This window comes from Rhinolophus sinicus, chromosome 1 (assembly GCF_057876585.1).
Source record: "Rhinolophus sinicus isolate RSI-liver-muscle chromosome 1, RSI-T2T, whole genome shotgun sequence".
Taxonomy (NCBI): Eukaryota; Metazoa; Chordata; class Mammalia; order Chiroptera; family Rhinolophidae; genus Rhinolophus; species Rhinolophus sinicus.
The window spans coordinates 2,496,515-2,513,049 of NC_142501.1; the positions used below are offsets into that span (position 1 = coordinate 2,496,515).

The 16,535-nt window shown below is 56.9% G+C and overlaps 1 protein-coding gene across 4 annotated transcripts; it reads left to right on the forward strand.

The window, feature by feature from the left end:
- Positions 1–1,606: 1,606 nt before the first annotated feature.
- On the forward strand, positions 1,607–16,329 carry IL17REL (interleukin 17 receptor E like). Of its 4 annotated transcripts, none has more exons than XM_074326617.2 (17): positions 1,611–1,915; positions 4,840–4,867; positions 10,291–10,440; positions 10,625–10,734; positions 11,009–11,123; positions 11,365–11,409; positions 11,662–11,801; positions 12,051–12,122; positions 12,202–12,256; positions 12,815–12,978; positions 13,045–13,089; positions 13,370–13,427; positions 13,571–13,743; positions 13,970–14,050; positions 14,266–14,323; positions 14,624–14,703; positions 14,903–16,329. In XM_074326617.2, exons 1-17 carry the CDS (start codon positions 1,814–1,816, stop codon positions 14,936–14,938), a joined length of 1,512 nt encoding a protein of 503 aa, XP_074182718.1. In that variant the 5' UTR covers positions 1,611–1,813; the 3' UTR covers positions 14,939–16,329. The 4 variants fall into 4 exon arrangements, with proteins under 4 accessions (XP_088651848.1, XP_074182718.1, XP_074182715.1 ...); XM_074326614.2 differs by having other exon boundaries at positions 15,056–16,329; XM_074326615.2 differs by having other exon boundaries at positions 15,059–16,329.
- Positions 16,330–16,535: the final 206 nt, after the last annotated feature.

The following is a 16,535-nucleotide window of genomic DNA, read 5'->3' on the forward strand; positions in this document are numbered from 1 at the left end:
ACGGGCCTGCCCCCAATGAAGTCACATAGTTGGATCTGCTGTCCAGTTCTGATCACCTGTGGTCCCTTGGCAATCAGATGGCACGTTCAGTGAGCCAGGTATGTCACTTGGTGGGGTGGGCCCATCCTGGGGCATGAGGGGCCCATTGGGGTATTTCTTGGGCTACATGGGCCTCCTGGCTCTAAGGACAGACTGTGCCATAGAGTCATCTGGTATAGCAGTGACCGCGCCACCGGTCGTGGAGGCTGGCATAGGGAGTGCTCGCTCTCTCTCTCTCTCTCTCTCTCTCCCTCTCTCTCTCTCTCTTTCTCTCTCTCTCACTGTAGCCACAGGTGAACACTGCTGGAGGTGGGGGCCCCATCCGCATTTGCTTCACCTTCCTGACAGTGCAGGACAGGGTGCCCAAGCCCTGCGGTGACCACAGATCAGGCAGAAGCAGGGCTGAGACGCTAGCCCCAGAGGGAGGGAGGCTGGGCATAGGGCTCTGGCACCCAGGCCAGTGGCAGGGAGGTGAGCACCATGGCCTTGGGTGGTGCCTGCTGGCAGGTCCCACACTCTGCGCTAACGTGCACTCAGTGTCCTTCCCAGCTCCTTCCTGCCTGGGGCCTGAGTCCACTTCATGGAACACCTTGCCCAGTGCTGCCTGGTCTGCACTGACAGCCGCCCCAGGGACCTGCCTGCCTGGGCTGCCCGGCTTGGGGATGGTGCCACTCTGGGTCAGCTCCCCTCCACACTTGGGGTGCCTTGTTGGGGTTCCAGGCAGACCCCCAGCCACCTTGGGCCCAGCACACCTAAGAGCTCCCAGCCATACAACCCTTCACATGCCCCCCACTCATGGGACAGGGCCCTCCTGGGGCCAGAGGTACTCACCTGCCTGGCAGGTGCAGGCAGAGGGCTGGACATGGACTCAGGGCCTGCCCAGGGAGGGAAGGGACCGAGGGGCCCAGAGTGGCACCTTGGTTCTCTCTTGCTCATTGCCCTGCATGTGGCCGGTGGGGCTGAAGGCAGATAGGATGCTGTGAGCCTCTGCCTGGAAATTTCTCCCTAGCAGGAAGATTCAAATGAGAAAAGGACTGTGGAGTGATGCCCCAAACAGAAGCCAGGCCCCAGAATTACAGGCCCTGGGACACTGTCCTCGTGTGAGGGAGTGACACGAGGGCTCAGCAAGGGGGGTCAGCCTTTCGCATCCGGAAGGGTGACGGGGCCACTCGGGACTTGGGGTGGAGTCCCAGGTCCCATTCCAGGAGAGAGCTATCCCAAGGGGGTCAGGGTTGGAGGTGGCAGCTCTGGGGTGCAGGCACCCAGGATGGCTCCCGCTCCCGTGGCTGGCACAGCCGAGCTAGACAACCGGGGTCATTGGCCACTGTCCATCCCCTGCCATCAGGATGGCTGCCTGAGAAATAGGGGTGTACCCAGGAACCGTGGGGTGTGTGGGATCCCTCCTAGGTCCCACAGGCCCACAGCCAGCCCTGCTCCAGCCACTAACCCCATGGGGAACCCAGTTACCTGGGGCCCCCAAAACTCAAGTTTCCAGGAGTCTTTGGCAGCTTAGAAAGGCCCTGGGCGTCTGGCCAGAGTCCAGGGCCCCAAGGCGAGCTGGGACAGGCGGGAAGTTGTGGGGCTGTGGCTTCAGCCGGCCCACTTGGGCTGTGTTCCACTGGGAACGGAAGTGTCTGTTCCAGAGGCTTTCTTTTTGTCTCTGGGGCTGGAGCCACAGACTGGGGAGGCAGGAGCAGCTGTCACAGCCTTCTGCAAGCTCATCCTCTCCGCGCGCACACAGACGCACACACCACGCAGTGGTGGCCACCGGGCAATGCTGGCCAGGTGGGCAGTCACACTCCTCTCCCTGACCTGGAGCACCTACCACAGCCTGGCCATCCCCCGGGTCACAGAATGTGGTCTCTCCTGTTCCCAGGTGAGCCCCCACTCCCTCTTAAGCGCTGGTTCCTCCGACGGTGAGCACTAACCTGGCACCTTTGGTATGGGGGGGGCCCTGGAGGCAGTGGGTGACAGGAGGCTGAGGGGACCTGGGGTCTGGGGACCCTGCAGTGCTGCTCTGGGAAATGTTTGCTGAGAGCCAGGGCGCCGGGGAAGCTGGCACACCTGTGACCCTCCCTCTCGGAGGGGCTGAGTTAGGGGCAGCCTGAGCCCTCCTGTTTCACTGAGCCACGTTGTGTCATCTGGGCATCTGGGCTTGTGTGGACATCCACTAAGGAAATGCTTCGGGGAACATGCTCATCCTGGGCGGGAAGGGGCTGCAGGGCAAGGACACAGCTCAGAATCGGTGGTGTCCCGGGACTTTTCAGGGCAGAGCAGGCTGACTCAGCGTCACCTGAGGGAGGGTTCCCGCAGCACCTGCTATGAAAAGTGTGCTTGCGTCCCAAGAGGTGCCTCCGGCACAGCGGGATACGGCCTGGAAGGTGTCCCGTGGGCAGTGGGGGACATGGCATGGAGAGAGCACAGGTGTCATGGCAACGGGGAGGGGTCCTCACTGAGCACCTGCTGTGTGCACTGTTCTGGGTGGGGGAAGCAGGGAGCCAGACACAGCCCCTGCCCTCGGGAACTGTGTTCTACTTGGGGAAAACACACAAAACTAGACTGAGGTGGTGACGACAGCTCAGGAGAAGAGGAGAAAGGGCAGAGGGGAGAGGCGGCCTGGGGTGAAGGCTCGTCATGTGTGCCTCTGGGCGGTGGCCAGGCCCCCAGGGACACTTGGGGACACTTGGTCCTCTTTCAGGAAGAAAGGCAGCTCCAAGAAGCCTAGGAGTGTGTCCAGCGGACGGACCCCAGGAGCTCAGTGAGGGACAGAGTGGGGTGACTAGAGCGCAGGGGCAAGGGTCAGGCAGGGCCTCGGAGGCTGGGGGCTGAGCTCAGATCAGAGGCGCAGGGACCCACGGGGGTGGGGCTGGGAGAGGTGCTCTCAGGCTGCTGGTGGGTGTGGAGGAAACAGGTGGGTCCAGCTGGGGGACAGCAGCCCAGACCTGCCCCACAGTGGAGACGGGGAGGTTAAGGGACTGCTGGGGGTGGAGCTGGCAGGACGGGCCCTGGGCCCTGGGCCCTGGATGCACAGGGAGGGACAACAGAAGTTGGCCTTAGGTAGCCTTGAGCCTCAGGAGCCTCAGGATTGATGGAGGAGACAGTCCTGAGATGGGAGCCTGGGGGCAAGTGGTGGGGGAAGAAACTCATTTGGGAAATGCGGGGTTTGAGACGCCCATCAGACACAGAGAGCTGATGTTTGGGGGCAGCCTGGTGTGGGAGTGGAGGCCAGGGCGGGGCCATCCCACCTTGGGAAGGGACAGGATGGTCAGAGGCTGAGGACTGAGCCCACCCCTCCCCCCGGGCTGTGAGGAGGGAAAGAATCTTCCAAGAAAAGGGAGGAGAGGGAGAGGGAGAGGGACAAGGAAGGGAGGGAGAAGAGGGCTGCACTGCCCTCGCTCTAGCTCGCTGCTGCCCCCCCCCCCGCAGGTGCCCCGCTGGGCCAGTGGGGTTCAGGGAGGAGGGGGTGCTGCTGCAGGTTCAAAAGGAGGGGTTAGGACAGGAGAGGGAGCAGGAAACCTCAGTGGGAGCCCAGGCCCAGTGAGGGCAGCACGAGGGTTCCAGACCCCACCTCAAAGACGGCTCAGGGGTCCCTCTCCACAAACACCCTCAATGTCTGGCCGGGAAGCCCCAAGAAGCCCAACAGAAAACCCAGGACTTCTACATCCCTGTGCTGCCCCACCCCTCGCAAGGCCCAGGGCACGGGGCCAGCCCTTTCCCTAGTCTCCACCAAACAGCCCACATCTCCCCGCCTGCGTGGGTCTCCCCAGCATGCTCTGCTGTCTCCTGCACACACTGGGCCAGCTGCCCACTCCTGCCTTTCCCCACACCCTGCTCAGTCACAAGCTGGAGGGGGCGCCCAGGTGGGCTGGCCAGCCTGGAGGAGCCCCTGGGGTCTCTGCCTCTGGCTGGTGGGCAGGGCTGCAGGGAGAAGGTGTCCAAGGCAGTCTGTTCCTCTGACCGCGGTAGGTTTTGTGGCAGCTGGAGATAGAGGAGCAGCACGCCAGCAGTCTCTAGGGAGACGTCATGGTGGTCAGAAATGGGGTGGTGACAGCGGGGTGAAGATCAGACAGACTTGCGACATGGAGCAGAGGACAGACATTAGTGGGGGAATGGATGAGATGCAAGACTGGCCTGGAGTTCAGCCAAGAGGAACGCGCCCGCAAGTGCGCCCTGCCTCACCAGCTGTTACCGTAGGGATGCTGGGAAACGCTCCTACCCCAAAGGAAAACTTGTTTAGAAACGGGGTGGGTGGGGGATTTCGCCAGTAGCAGTGCTCCCCAAATGCAAAGAATAGACACGGACCCGACTTTGATTCTTCCACTGTCCCACCTGTGCCACCAGCAGGAAGTCAGGGTCTCCATCTTGAGCCCCCAGCCTACTGTCAGAGCTTCCTAGGTCTCCAGAGGGTCAATTCTCTCCGAGGAAGGGAGCAGAGGTCACCACTGCGGTTGCTTCTTGCTGCCACTCGGTGTCGCTGTTGAGCACGGCCCGTGCCCTGCGGAGCCACGGGCAGCACCTGCCCTGGTAGTCGTGCATGTAGCCGGGGGCAGTGAGGCCTAACGGTCCACAGGTCCAAGTCGCACCATTTACTGAGTGACCACTGTGTGCCGGCCTCAGGCTGGATTCTCACAGGGCCAGTGCCCCCAGATACCGAGGAGGGACCAAGGACTGTGGCCCCCTCACACCCCACTGGGGAGTAAGGGTCTGAGTGACTCTTTGGCCCATCCAGGCTGGGTTCAGGAGCTGGGGCAGGAGGTGGCCGAGCTCACCTCTCACCACCTCTCATTGTTTGGTCTCCAGGGCTTCACCTGCAGGAACCACATGAACCGTGAGTACATCCTTCCCAGTCATCAGGCCACCCAGGCCACCAGGGTCCCCTTATCCTCCCTGGGGTTGGGCCTGTCCCTGTCCACAGCCAGGTGCTCATGCCCAATGGTGGGCTTGCTGGATGTAGCGGTCACACATTCTTTCCTGGTTTACTAGACGACGTCACGTGGCTTTCCGCAGTGGCCAAGCCAGGCCACATCCCAACCAGCAACACACAGAAACGCCCTCTTTTTCTTATGAGACTTTCCCATGTTTGCCCAATGTAAAATGATACCCCACTTCAAAACAGCTTTGTTGTCTTTGTAACACTGTTTACTAAAAGGAACATAAGTGACTTGGAATGTATTATATAAGCAGGAAAGTTAAATCTCGCTCCAAGGCCCCCATACAGAATTAAGTATTATTTGCACTAGGAAACCATTGTTGAGACATTTTTGTAGGCAAATGTAAGTTAATAGGATAGACTGAAATATTCTATAAGAATGAAATTACCTTATGCCATTTAAAATAAGAAAAAATAAAGAAACGGCTAAACTTTAATGAAATGTTTCTTCACCTCAAGAGGTGCTGTTTCCTCAGATCCCCTCCGAAGTTGTGGAGATGGTAAAGCAGGCTGGGTGGAAGGGGCAGCGTGGCCCACGTGGAGCCACAGCACAGGCCCTGAGCCCAGGCCGTTTCCACGGTACCACCATCGCGTGACCAGCTGTGGGTTTAGTGGTTGTTGGGCATTTACTGGTGTCAACTCACGTCGCTGGTCATTCTGCTTCAGGACCCTCCGAGCGGAGGGCCAAAGCCACCGCTTTCCCAGGCGAGCTGCTGTGGCCCGAGCTCCGGGGCTCTCTCTGCCATGGACCCTGTCCACACACGTCTCCCGCAGGCTGTGCTGGGGAGGTGTCTGATGAGGGCCTGCAGAAGTCTCTCTGTCCTGAATGTGGTCACTCACTCAAGCCACTGGGTCACCTTGCGGGGTCCCACTGCGCTTTCTCAGCCTGCAGCTGTGTCCTCCTCTGCCATCACTGGGGCCCATCGACTGTCCCCCTCCCTGGTTACCATTCCGTCACTCCGAGCCAGTAGTTTAATTGTCAGCCAAATCTGCCCATAAGCGCATTTCTCCTGCGTGTATTGCCTCTGAAATCGGGCTGTTGGGGCCTCCCCTTGTTCCTTGGTCGATGGGTATGTCCCCTCCAATTGTCCCGCTGTTTGGCCGTCTGCCTTTGATTCCTTGTTTCACTGAGCCTGGGTCCTTATTCAGACGTTCTGTCCATGGAGGCGCCCGAGGAATGTCCCTCCAACCCTTGGTTACATTTTCTTCTACCCCTGTTCTTTGCCATCTTTTGAATTCTGTGTTCCTTTCTCCCTCCAACCTCCCTTCCTTCCTTTCATTCTTATTTAAATTTTTCTATCCTGTGTTAGTGCCATTCTTTCGGATTTGGTCCCACTTCGCAGCTCTCTACAGATTCTGCCAGATGTTGGATTTCCAGCGGTCACATCTGAGCAAGGCCACGCTGTCTCCGTCCTTGTCCCTCCCCGCTTGCTGACCCATGCTGTCTCTGGTAGAGCGAGTCCCCTCTTTGCCCCTTTCTTTCCTCCATTGTTCCAGGAGATGGTGGTGGCAGTGTGGGGTGGCATCCCTGAATGCTCAGATGCCAACAGAGCAATGACAGTTGAAACAAGGGGTGACAACGCTGACAACAGCGTGAGGTGTAGGCTCCCAGCACCAAAGGAGAGGCCGACGCTGCAGGCGTGTGGGATTTTGGCATCTATGCAGCAGGCAGCAGACCGAGTGCAGGAGAACCCCAAACAGACAGCAAGGAGTCCCTGGAAAGTGTGCAGCCAACTTGGGAAGAGCAGCGGAAGCCAGGGCTGCCCCAGTCCAGTGGCTGCTGGGGCCAGAGGAACGGTCAGCCCCACTGTCCCCACTGGGCTATGTGAGCTGGCCCCACACAGAGAAGTCTGGAGTGGCAGCAAGGATTAGCAGAATGAGGATGTCAGAGTCAATAAAAACGGGGTACAGAGAGACGCAGATGAGGGGAAAGAGCAATCCTGAAAGGGCAAAACTGAAAAAGCAATCCACCATATTTTTCAATGCTACACAAAATCAATGGATGAGGGAGCTTTGTGACGTGAGAAAAGCCACCAGAACAAAGCCTCCTGCTGAAAGCTCAGGGAAACGCAATTCCCATAAATGTAAGGAATGGAATGATATCAAGGACACATTCCAGAGGAGCAATGATAATAAAAAGAGAATAAAGAATAGAATGACATCCCAACAAACAGTGGGAGTGCACCAAGAAGGCGAAAAAAATCCCCAAACTAACATTTCGCTTCAAAATGGGTTAGCACACTCAAGAAAAGGACGTAAGAATGATATGAACAAAAATTTAAAATATTCAAAAATGAGGTGACAACACTCAGAATTAGAAATAAAAGAAAAACATTTTAGAAAAACTACATTAGAAGAGCACAAGAGTGAATAGACCCAATGCTGAGTGCCTTGAGTGAAAAAGAAGAAATCAATTATTTAAAAATCAAAAAGAAATTAAAAAGTGAGATTAAAATGATGTGCGCATAAAGGGTAAATGTTGCAGAGCCAAAGAATGTCCAAACTACAGATGACATCTGAAGAAGACCAAAGCAACAGAACGAACACTAAGAACTACAGTTTAAGAGATTAAAAAGAATTGTTTTCTTGAAACTAGATATTGAAAGGGCAAGCCACACACCTAAGAATACCAATTCTGAATACCCAATACCAAAATGTATTTTAGTAAAACCACTGGATTTTAAAGAGGACAAGTCTTATGGGTCTCTTGGCAGAATTTATAATGGAAAGAAAGGTATATTGTATCAGATTTTTCAATCGCAGCATTTTACGCTAGAAGAAAAGGGACAGCAAAACTATAACGCACAGTATAGTGAATACAGGCAACAATATTGTATTATAATCAGCAAACTTGCCAAGACCCTAGGTCTTAATTATCCCAGTCCCACAAAAGGAAATGATAATTATGTGGCGTGACTGAGGTGGTAACTATGGTTATAGTAGCCATCGCATTGCAGTGCATAAATACCAAATCAACGTAACCTATGCCTCCCATTTACACAGTGTTATAAGAAAAACTGAAAACTTCAGGTATAAAGGTGCAACCAGCAGGGACTCATGGGATATTGTCCCCATGACGCTCTGCTAAGTAGCGCAGCCTGTCAGAAATGCGGATGAGAACTAAATACATGGCCGTTTGCGAAACTGAGACTTCATGCTGCACGGAGAGATGGGTGGCATGGAACACATTCTGACAACATGGAGCTTTCATTGACTTTTTATTGCTTTTCTGTTTCCTATTTCATCGGTTGCCACGCTGTTCTTTATTATTTCCTTTCTTCTGATTACTTTGAGTTTCTTATTCTTTTTTTTTTCTCCAGTCTGAGATGTAATTGACTTAAAACAGTGTATTACTTTAGGGTTTGCATTTCTTCTTCTTTCTCTAGTGCCTTAAGGTGAAAGCTGAGGTCACTGGTTTCAGATCTTTTCTTTTCTAATACAGGAGTTTAGTGCTACAAATTTCCCATAAAGTACTGCTTTAGTAGCATCCAATTTTTAAATATGTTGTCTTTTCATGTTCATTTAGTTCAAAGTCGTTTTTAATTTCCCTTTTCATTTCTTCTTTGGCCTATGGGTTCTTTAGAAGTGTGCTGATTACTTTACAAATATTTGGAGATCTTTCCAGAAATATTTTGTTGATGTCTAAATTAACTACATTTTGGTCAAACACGATCGTTTGTATCCTTTTAAATTTATTGAGGCTGTTTTATGGATCAGAATATGGCCTAGTTTGATAAATGTTCCATGTACACTTGAAAAGCATGCAGATTCTGCTGCCATTGGGTGGGTGTTCTAGAACGTCAATCAAAGGTTGATTGATTGTGTTGTACAGGCTGTATTCTTTCTGATTTCTGCCTACTTGTTCTGTCAATTATAGAGAGAAGACTATTGAAATCTCCAACTATAATTGTGGGCTCATCTATTTCCCCAGGTAGTTTTATCAGTTTTATTTCATGTATTGTGAAACTCTGATATTAAGTGTGTAAGCATATAGGATTGTTATGTCCTTCTGATGAATTGCTGCCTGTAGTGTTATGAAATGCCTCTCTTTGGTAATCTTTGGTAATCTTTGGTAATATTCTTAGCCATGAAATCTATTTCTGGTATTCTGGCTTTCTTTTGATTATTATTAGCATGTCATGTCTCTTTTCATTTTTATCCTTTTACTTTTAACCAATTTGTATCTTTTTTGAAGTACATTTCTCATAGGCAGCATAGGGTTGAGTCTAGCTATTTTATACAATCCGAAAATCTTTGCCTTTTTTGTGGGGGGAGGGGAACAGGACTTTATTGGGGAACAGTGTGTACTTCCAGGACTTTTTCCAAGTCAAGTTGTTGTCTTTTCAGTCTTAGTTGTGGAGGGAGCAGCTCAGCTCCAGGTCCAGTTGCTATTGTTAGTTGCAGGGGGCACAGCCCACCATCCCTTGTAGGAGTTGAACCGGCAACTTTGTGGTTGAGAACCTGCACTCCAACCAACTGAGCCATCTGGCACTGGCTCATGTGGGAATCGAACCAGCAGCCTTCGGCGTTAGGAGCACGGAGAGCCAACCACCTGAGCCATCTGGCCAGCCCCAATCTTTGTCTTTTAACTATGGTAGTTAAACATTTACATTTAATGTGATTATTGATACGGTTAGGTTTAAATTTGTCATCCTGCTATTTGTTCCATCTCTTCTCCATTAGCCTTCTTTTTGCCTTCTTTTGGATTGAGATTTTTATGTGTGTGTGAATTCTACTTTATCTCCTTTGTTGATTACCAGCTCAAACTCTTAGTGGTTGCTTTGGGGTTACAATCTACACCTTTAACTCATGGTAACCCTTCGTGTATAGCCTAAGGATCTTACTACAGATAGTTCCACATCTCCCCTCTGGGCGTTCATGCTGCTGTACTCATTCCTGTCCCTTTCACACGTGTGCTGAGCCCTGCCAGACATTTTCATTTTTTTGTTTTGTTTAAACATTCAATTGTCTTTTAGACACATTTAAATGACAAGGAAGTATGTTTTGTATGTACCCACATGGTTTCCATGTCTGGAGCTCTTTATGCCTCTGATACAGTTCCATCTGGCATCGGTTTCCTTCATATCACAAGGACTTTCTTAACACTTTTCTGTAGTTTGGGTCCTCTGATGAGGAATTCTTTCATCTCTTGTATGCTAAAAGGGGCCCACCACTCGCCAGGGGACTGGTACCCTGACTGCACTGAGGCAAGATAAGGAGGCCCCCTCCCCAGACTGCCTGCCCCCTGGCCCAACCACCCACAAAGCTTTACCCAGATGCCAGGGAACCCTGTGCACTCACCCTCCTTCTCCCCTCCCCAGGGAACGTTTTCAACAGCTTCTGCCGGCAACCCCCTCCATCCATGTCCAGGTCAGTCCTGGAGGCTCTGATGCTCTCCACCGTTATGAAGTGTGCCCCCCAGGATGGCTGCTCCCTGCTCCTGCGTGTTCACGCCTCCCTCACGCTGCATGGTGAGAGGGCTAACACCCAGGAAATGGGGCGGTATTCTCAGGGCTCCTTTAATCCCACGACAAGTGGGGGTGGGCAGGGGAGGGTAGGTAGAGGGGCCCTGCTAACTGCACGTCCCAGACAGGAGGGGAGGAGGGGTCTCACTGCCACAGTCTGACGAGCCTGCCTGGCCCCTTCCTCCACCAGAGAGCCTGCGGGGCCTGGAGGCCTGCTCCATGAGCCTGGATACCCAGGAGACACACTGTCACAGCATGCGGGTCTCCAGGGCCTCCCGCCGGCAGCAGGTGGGGCAGCAGGTGAGGCCAGGGCCCTACCCAGACCTGCCGTCCAGCCCCAAGCCTTTGCCAGGCAGCAGCAGTTGTCCCCTGGCCTGGTCCTGTCTGCTCTCCCCTCCCGGATAACTGATCCACAATCTGCCCTGGGCTCTGCCACCCAAGGCCCAAGGAATGGGTGTCCCCTCTCCTCTGCTTGCAGACCCTGGGTTCCAGCTGTGGCAGGTGCAGCTGGCCTGGCTACAGGCGGGTGGGCAGAGGCCCCAGGTCCACCTGGCTCACACCTGTATCTGCCCAGCTCCAGGTACACTTCAACTGCTTTGAGGTGAGCATGGCCCAGAGCCTCTACATCACCCTGAGGACTGTCCCCCACTTCTGTGGGGTCCAGCTGGACCAGCAGTACAACGTGGAAGGTGGGAGCCCACAGGGCACAGCTGTCACCAGCCTCTAAGGACTGACTTGGGTGGAACCCAGCCAGGGCAGGAGGCTGGACCCTTGCTGGACAGTTTCAGCAAGGTCTTTGGCTTAATTTGGGGTCACAGCCTCCCTGGAGAGGAGGGACTTCTGGAAACTACATGGACTGAGGCCCAGCTGGGGGGGATGGCCCCTCAGGGCAGAGCAAGCTGGGCTCACCATTGCCACTGTCACTTGCAGACTGCAGAGACGAGGACGTGGGAAGGAATGTGCCCGACTGCTTTGGTGAGGCCCCCCTCAGCTGGGACCACAACCTGGGAAGACCCTCAGGTTGCTGTGGGCCCACATGCCCTCCCACCAGGGTCTTCTTCCCACCCCACTTGGGAAATCATGATGGGTCCTCAGGTGAACGACTCCCAAATGCCAGGGGCTAGCAGGGGCGGCCACCCCAGCTCAGGACAGGTGGAGCCCTGCGTCCATGACCCAGTGTCCAGTGACCTCTGGTCCCAGCGGGGCCTTCCTTGCCACCCCCTACAGCGGAGAAACTATCTTACTGGGTGGACCGCAGTCGCAAGGTTGTTCTGGTTCAGGTGCCCGAGGCCCCTGGGAGCCCCGACTACTACCTGCGGCTCTGCCTCAAGTGGTTCACTTGCGAGGATGCCGGTGAGCCGGTGCAGGTGAGATCTCAATACACCAAAGCCCATCCAGGGCCAAGCTCCGCCCCGCCCAAGCCCCGCCCACCCATGTACGAGCCCTTCCAGGCCCAGGCCCTGCTCAGGCCCCGCCTTCCACCCTTAAACTATGACCCTCAGCCCACTCATGGCCCGCCTGCCCCCAGCCCTGCCCACTCCTAGGCCAGGCGCCGCCCACCCCAGACCCCACCCACTGGACCCAGCTGCTAAGCACTCTGGTCCTGTCCGCTGCAGGTGACAGCCAACAGTGTTTCCCGGATGGTCTCTCTGCCTTATAGCCAAGAGATGCCGTGCCTGTGCCTTGAGGTCAGTGAGGGTGTGGCCCCGACTGCTGGGAGGGGACAAAGGAATGGGCAGGCCCTGCTGACCTCAGACCCTCCCACAGAGCTGGCCTGCAACCCCTGATGCGGTGCGGACCCAGACATGCCCCTTTGAAGATGGCAAGTGTCTTGTCGTCCTGCCAAGGGCTGTGGGGAGAGGGGGACAGAAGGGTGGGAGGTGGGTAGGTGAGGAGTGGCCAGCAGGGTGGGGGCCGGCCTGGTCCAGCTGGGAGGTCTGACACTGGGGGACTGAGGCGAGGGTGTGCGGCAGGCCCAGCCTCAGTGCTTGAGCCTGCTCTGGAGGGCATGTAGCCACAGCTGTGTGCCGGCAGCCCCTCCAGGTGGCAGAGCCTGTGCAGGGATATGCGTGTGCACAGTGTGTGCATATGTGTGCCTCATGTACACGCATGTGCGTGTGATGGCCTGGCTCACCTGGAGGAAGCAAGTCTTGTTGAGAGGGGTCTCCAAGGGTGCAGGAGGGACCCCTGCTCTTGGCTCTGCTGTGACACTGAACACGTGCACACACAGACTCGGGCCAGGGCCCAGAGACGCAAGGAGAACTGCACCTGAAACCTTGGCCACAGCTCATCGGTCACTCACTCAGGTGCCAGGTCCTGTGGGCCACTGGCAGGTGACATAGTGCCCAACTGACTCGAGCCCGGGGGTGGGTCCCTTCAGACACAGAGGCACTGTGGGATGCCATCCACTACCACCCAGGGAGCCAGGCACTGAGCTGGGAGCCCGCCTGTCCCGTGAGTGGCCACGTGAGCCTGTGCTGGCGCCCAGGGCCAGGGGTCCACTGCCTCGAGCTGGAAAACTCAGACCGGCCTGCACATGGCAGGGTGAGTGCCCCCTGGTGGGGATGGGGGTGAGCACAATGGCCAGGGCCCTGAAGTGAGTCCCCGCAGGTGCAGTATTCGTTGGTGGACACCCAGCCCCAGCTCTGCCTGAAGGTGAGTGAGCCGGGCCGCAGTCGGCCACGTGCACTACCAGTGCTCGTGGATGGGGGTTAGGAGGCAGGTGGAAGGGTTTGGGACATCGGGCAGGGGGTCTACAGCCCCAATCCCCATGCCTTGTCCAGCCTGGGGTCCAGCCTCCATCAGCTGCTCTGACCCCTCTCTTGGTCTGACAGTGGGTGGAACTAAGGGCTGGGTGGGGAGACAGTCCCAGGGGGCCATGAAGCAGCCCGCAAGTCCACACCCCACCACACCTGGGTCCCCCATCTCTCTGCAGTTCTCCACCAGCCTGGGCTTCTGGGTGAGGTGCCCTTTCGAACAGCCACGCTTCCCAGGTAAACTTTCCATGGGCGGGCGGAGGCTGACTGGCTGCGGCCTTTGCAGTGTGACAGCAGTGAGGCAGGGAGACAGCCTGGGTCACTGGGAGGGAGGAGGGGTGGTGCGTGGGGAGCTGAGCCTCCTCCCCTCACCCCTGCAGCCTGGAAGATGACCATCCAGTGGGCACCCTCTCGGGCCCACCTCCGGGTGGCCTTCTTCTCGCCCAGCCCCACCAGCTTCCAAGTGCGCCTGTGTCACCGAAGGAAGATGTGGCCCCTTGCCTGTCACCGAACACTGCAGGCCACACCCCTCCCTCCAGCCTCAGTGAGCCGGGTAGGTAGGCACTGTCCTGGGGAGGGTGGCCGACCCCTTCATTACCTGTAGCCCTCTATCTCCCACTGGGCCCTGAGTAGCTCCCAGAGGCTGCCTGGTGGGGAGCATGCTGGGAGGACTGACGCCCATGCCCCACGTACATGCACACACACGCAAGCGCACATGTGTGCATGAGAGTAGCCTGGTCTGCCCCTGACTGCCTGTGTCCTATGCCTCCCCCGACCAGGGTGACTTCACAACAGACCCTCCAGTTGCCTTCGTGGACATTCCCAGGGATGAGGCCTGCGGGCCTGACACGTGCATCCAGGTGGTGGTCCTGCCCTGCCCTGCCCCCCATACCTCAGTCCCCCTGCCATCAGAGACTGGGAGCTCCGGCCTCCCCAGGGCTGCCCCAGGGCCTGACTTTGCTCTAGGACCCTTCAGCCCAGCAGCCCCTCCAGGCCATCCTTCTGGGAGACTTGGGCGGGGCACAGGGAAGAGCCGCAGGCCAGGCCACACTGACCCCGCTGGCCCTGTCTGCAGGGCTGGAGGACCGACATGCACTTCTCCGCCCCCCAGCAGCTGTGTAACCTCCTGTGCGGTGAGTACCAGAGCCGGGCCTCAGCCACCTCAGCCAGAAGGGTGCAGGCGGGGGACACTCAGGGCCGCAGGAGGCCCAGAGCTGGCCCAGCCTCTGCTGTGAGCCCAGCCCCTGGTGCCCTCTCTCCCAGTCAGGGTGGATGCCACGCCTGAGTCAGGCCAGGCTTCTGAGCTCGGGTAGGGGCAGACCAGACAGAGGCAGAGGCCTGGCCTCCCCTAAGTCTCACTGCGTCAGTGGTGTTGCCCTCTCTACCCTGAGTGTCCACCATCCCTGACTAGGGCTCTGGTTCCAACTGTCCAGGAACTCACGATGTCCTTTGGCCCACCTTTGCCCATGCAGCCGCTGAGGACCAGACTCCAGGGACCTCAGACTTAACAGAGGTAACTGGCAGGTCCTAGGTTAGCCCAGGAGGGTGGCCTCCACCTGGGGGCCAGGGGCACTGGGGTATGAATGGGGGCAGGCACCCTCCTGCTACAAGCACAAAAGCTCTCCTGGCTGCTCTGGGAGCCATGGCGTGGGGAGGGTTAGGGAGGGAGGGGCCAGCCTCCAGGCATCCAGGCCCTCTGACCCTTCCCACAGCTGGCCAGCCTGACAGGATCTCAGAATGGCTTCTGAGCTCAGCTGAATCACAGCAATTCCCGGGCAGCGCTGATCCTGATACCCCCCAGGAAATGCCCCAGGGCCTGCAGAGGGCAACTCAGACCTTCGTCCTCTTCTTCCCCCACCCCTCAGCAGAGCTTTTCGGCCAAGTCTGGGTCCCATTTCCCTGCAAAGATCACCTCCAGCAGATGACAGGCCAAGTCAGGATGGTCACCCCAGGTGCCTGTGTCTGAACTGGGGCTCTTGGCCCAGGTGGACTCCTCTTGGAGATGGGACATGGACATTGCCTCACCAGGACTGGGCAGCTGGGAGGGGGCCTGCACACTGAGGCCGGAGCTTTGGGGCCTGCAGCTCCCTCTCCTTCCTTCCGTCACAAGTGGGGTGGTGGCTGAGGGAAGGTTTGCTCCCAGACAAGGCTGGTACTTGGCTGACTGAGCCAGGCCCCCATTTCTCTCTCCCCAGCTGCCACCTGGGGGACAGCACACTGAGACCAGGTGTCTCAAGAACAAGGAAGTGCCAGGGGTGGACGACTGGGGCAAAGTGGGAGACCAACTCACATCTGGGCACCCCACGCCTTGACAGAGAAGGCCAGGCTCAGAGCGGGGGGAGGGCCTCACCTGACCCTAGGCTGTGGGGCCCAGGCACCTTGTAGCTCTACATGGTGGCCCTTGGGTTGGGCTGGGGGCTTCTGGTTAGAAAAAGGGTCTTTAGCTCCTTCCTGTGTCCCCTGGGTGGGGCAGACAGAATGGCTGGGTGGGCTGTCCCCTTCCTCAGATGACCTGGCCCCTGACCTGCCCTGTCTCAGCTTGGACAGTCTCCTCTGGACAACCCCAGCTTTCCCTCCAGGGTCCTGCAGGGACTCTGCTGAGAACCAGGGCTTCTGCATGCCCCCCGGGCTCCCACCCCACACCAGCCTTCCCAGAGCTCAGGCCCCAGCCCAGCCAGTTCAGTAGGGCTGGCCACATCTCAGACGTCACATTCACTGAGGGCCACCGTGTGCCATCTGCTCAAGCACCATGGAGGACCCGTGGCCCTGCGGCGTGACTTCCGTGCCCCTGGCCAGGGGTTCCCAGCAGTTGGCCTTCCAAGTCTGCCCTCACAGAACTCTCATGCTGGCTCACACGGACCACTGGGCTGCCATCAGGAGTCCTGGTGTCGTCTCTACCTGACCAAGGTGCACACAGGCAGAGGCCCTGCAGGCCTGGCACTGGACCGTCAGCCGTGCAGCCTCTGCAAATGTACTCCTAACGCCGGGCCTTGACTTCACTGTCCGTCCTCCCGCCAGCGACAGGCCGCTGAGAGATTCTCATCCCTCCCTTAATGGGGGCTGCCTGCTGCCCCCAGCTGGCTAGGGTGTGGGCAAAGCCAACATACCCCCTCCACCCAGTAAACACCTGTCTACCTGGCTTGCCTCTTCCCTTGAGGGCAGAGATGGGGTCTGCAGGACAAGGTAGCTCCTTGGGGCAAGAGGGGAGAGTAACGGGGCCGAGTTGTACCTGAAAGGTGGGGCCGAGATCGTGACTGCAGTGGGGTGAGGGCAGCACCATGCCGGTGGGTGGAGTCTGCCCCTCACCACGTATGAGACCCCAGGCTGTCCCCAAGGACACTGACA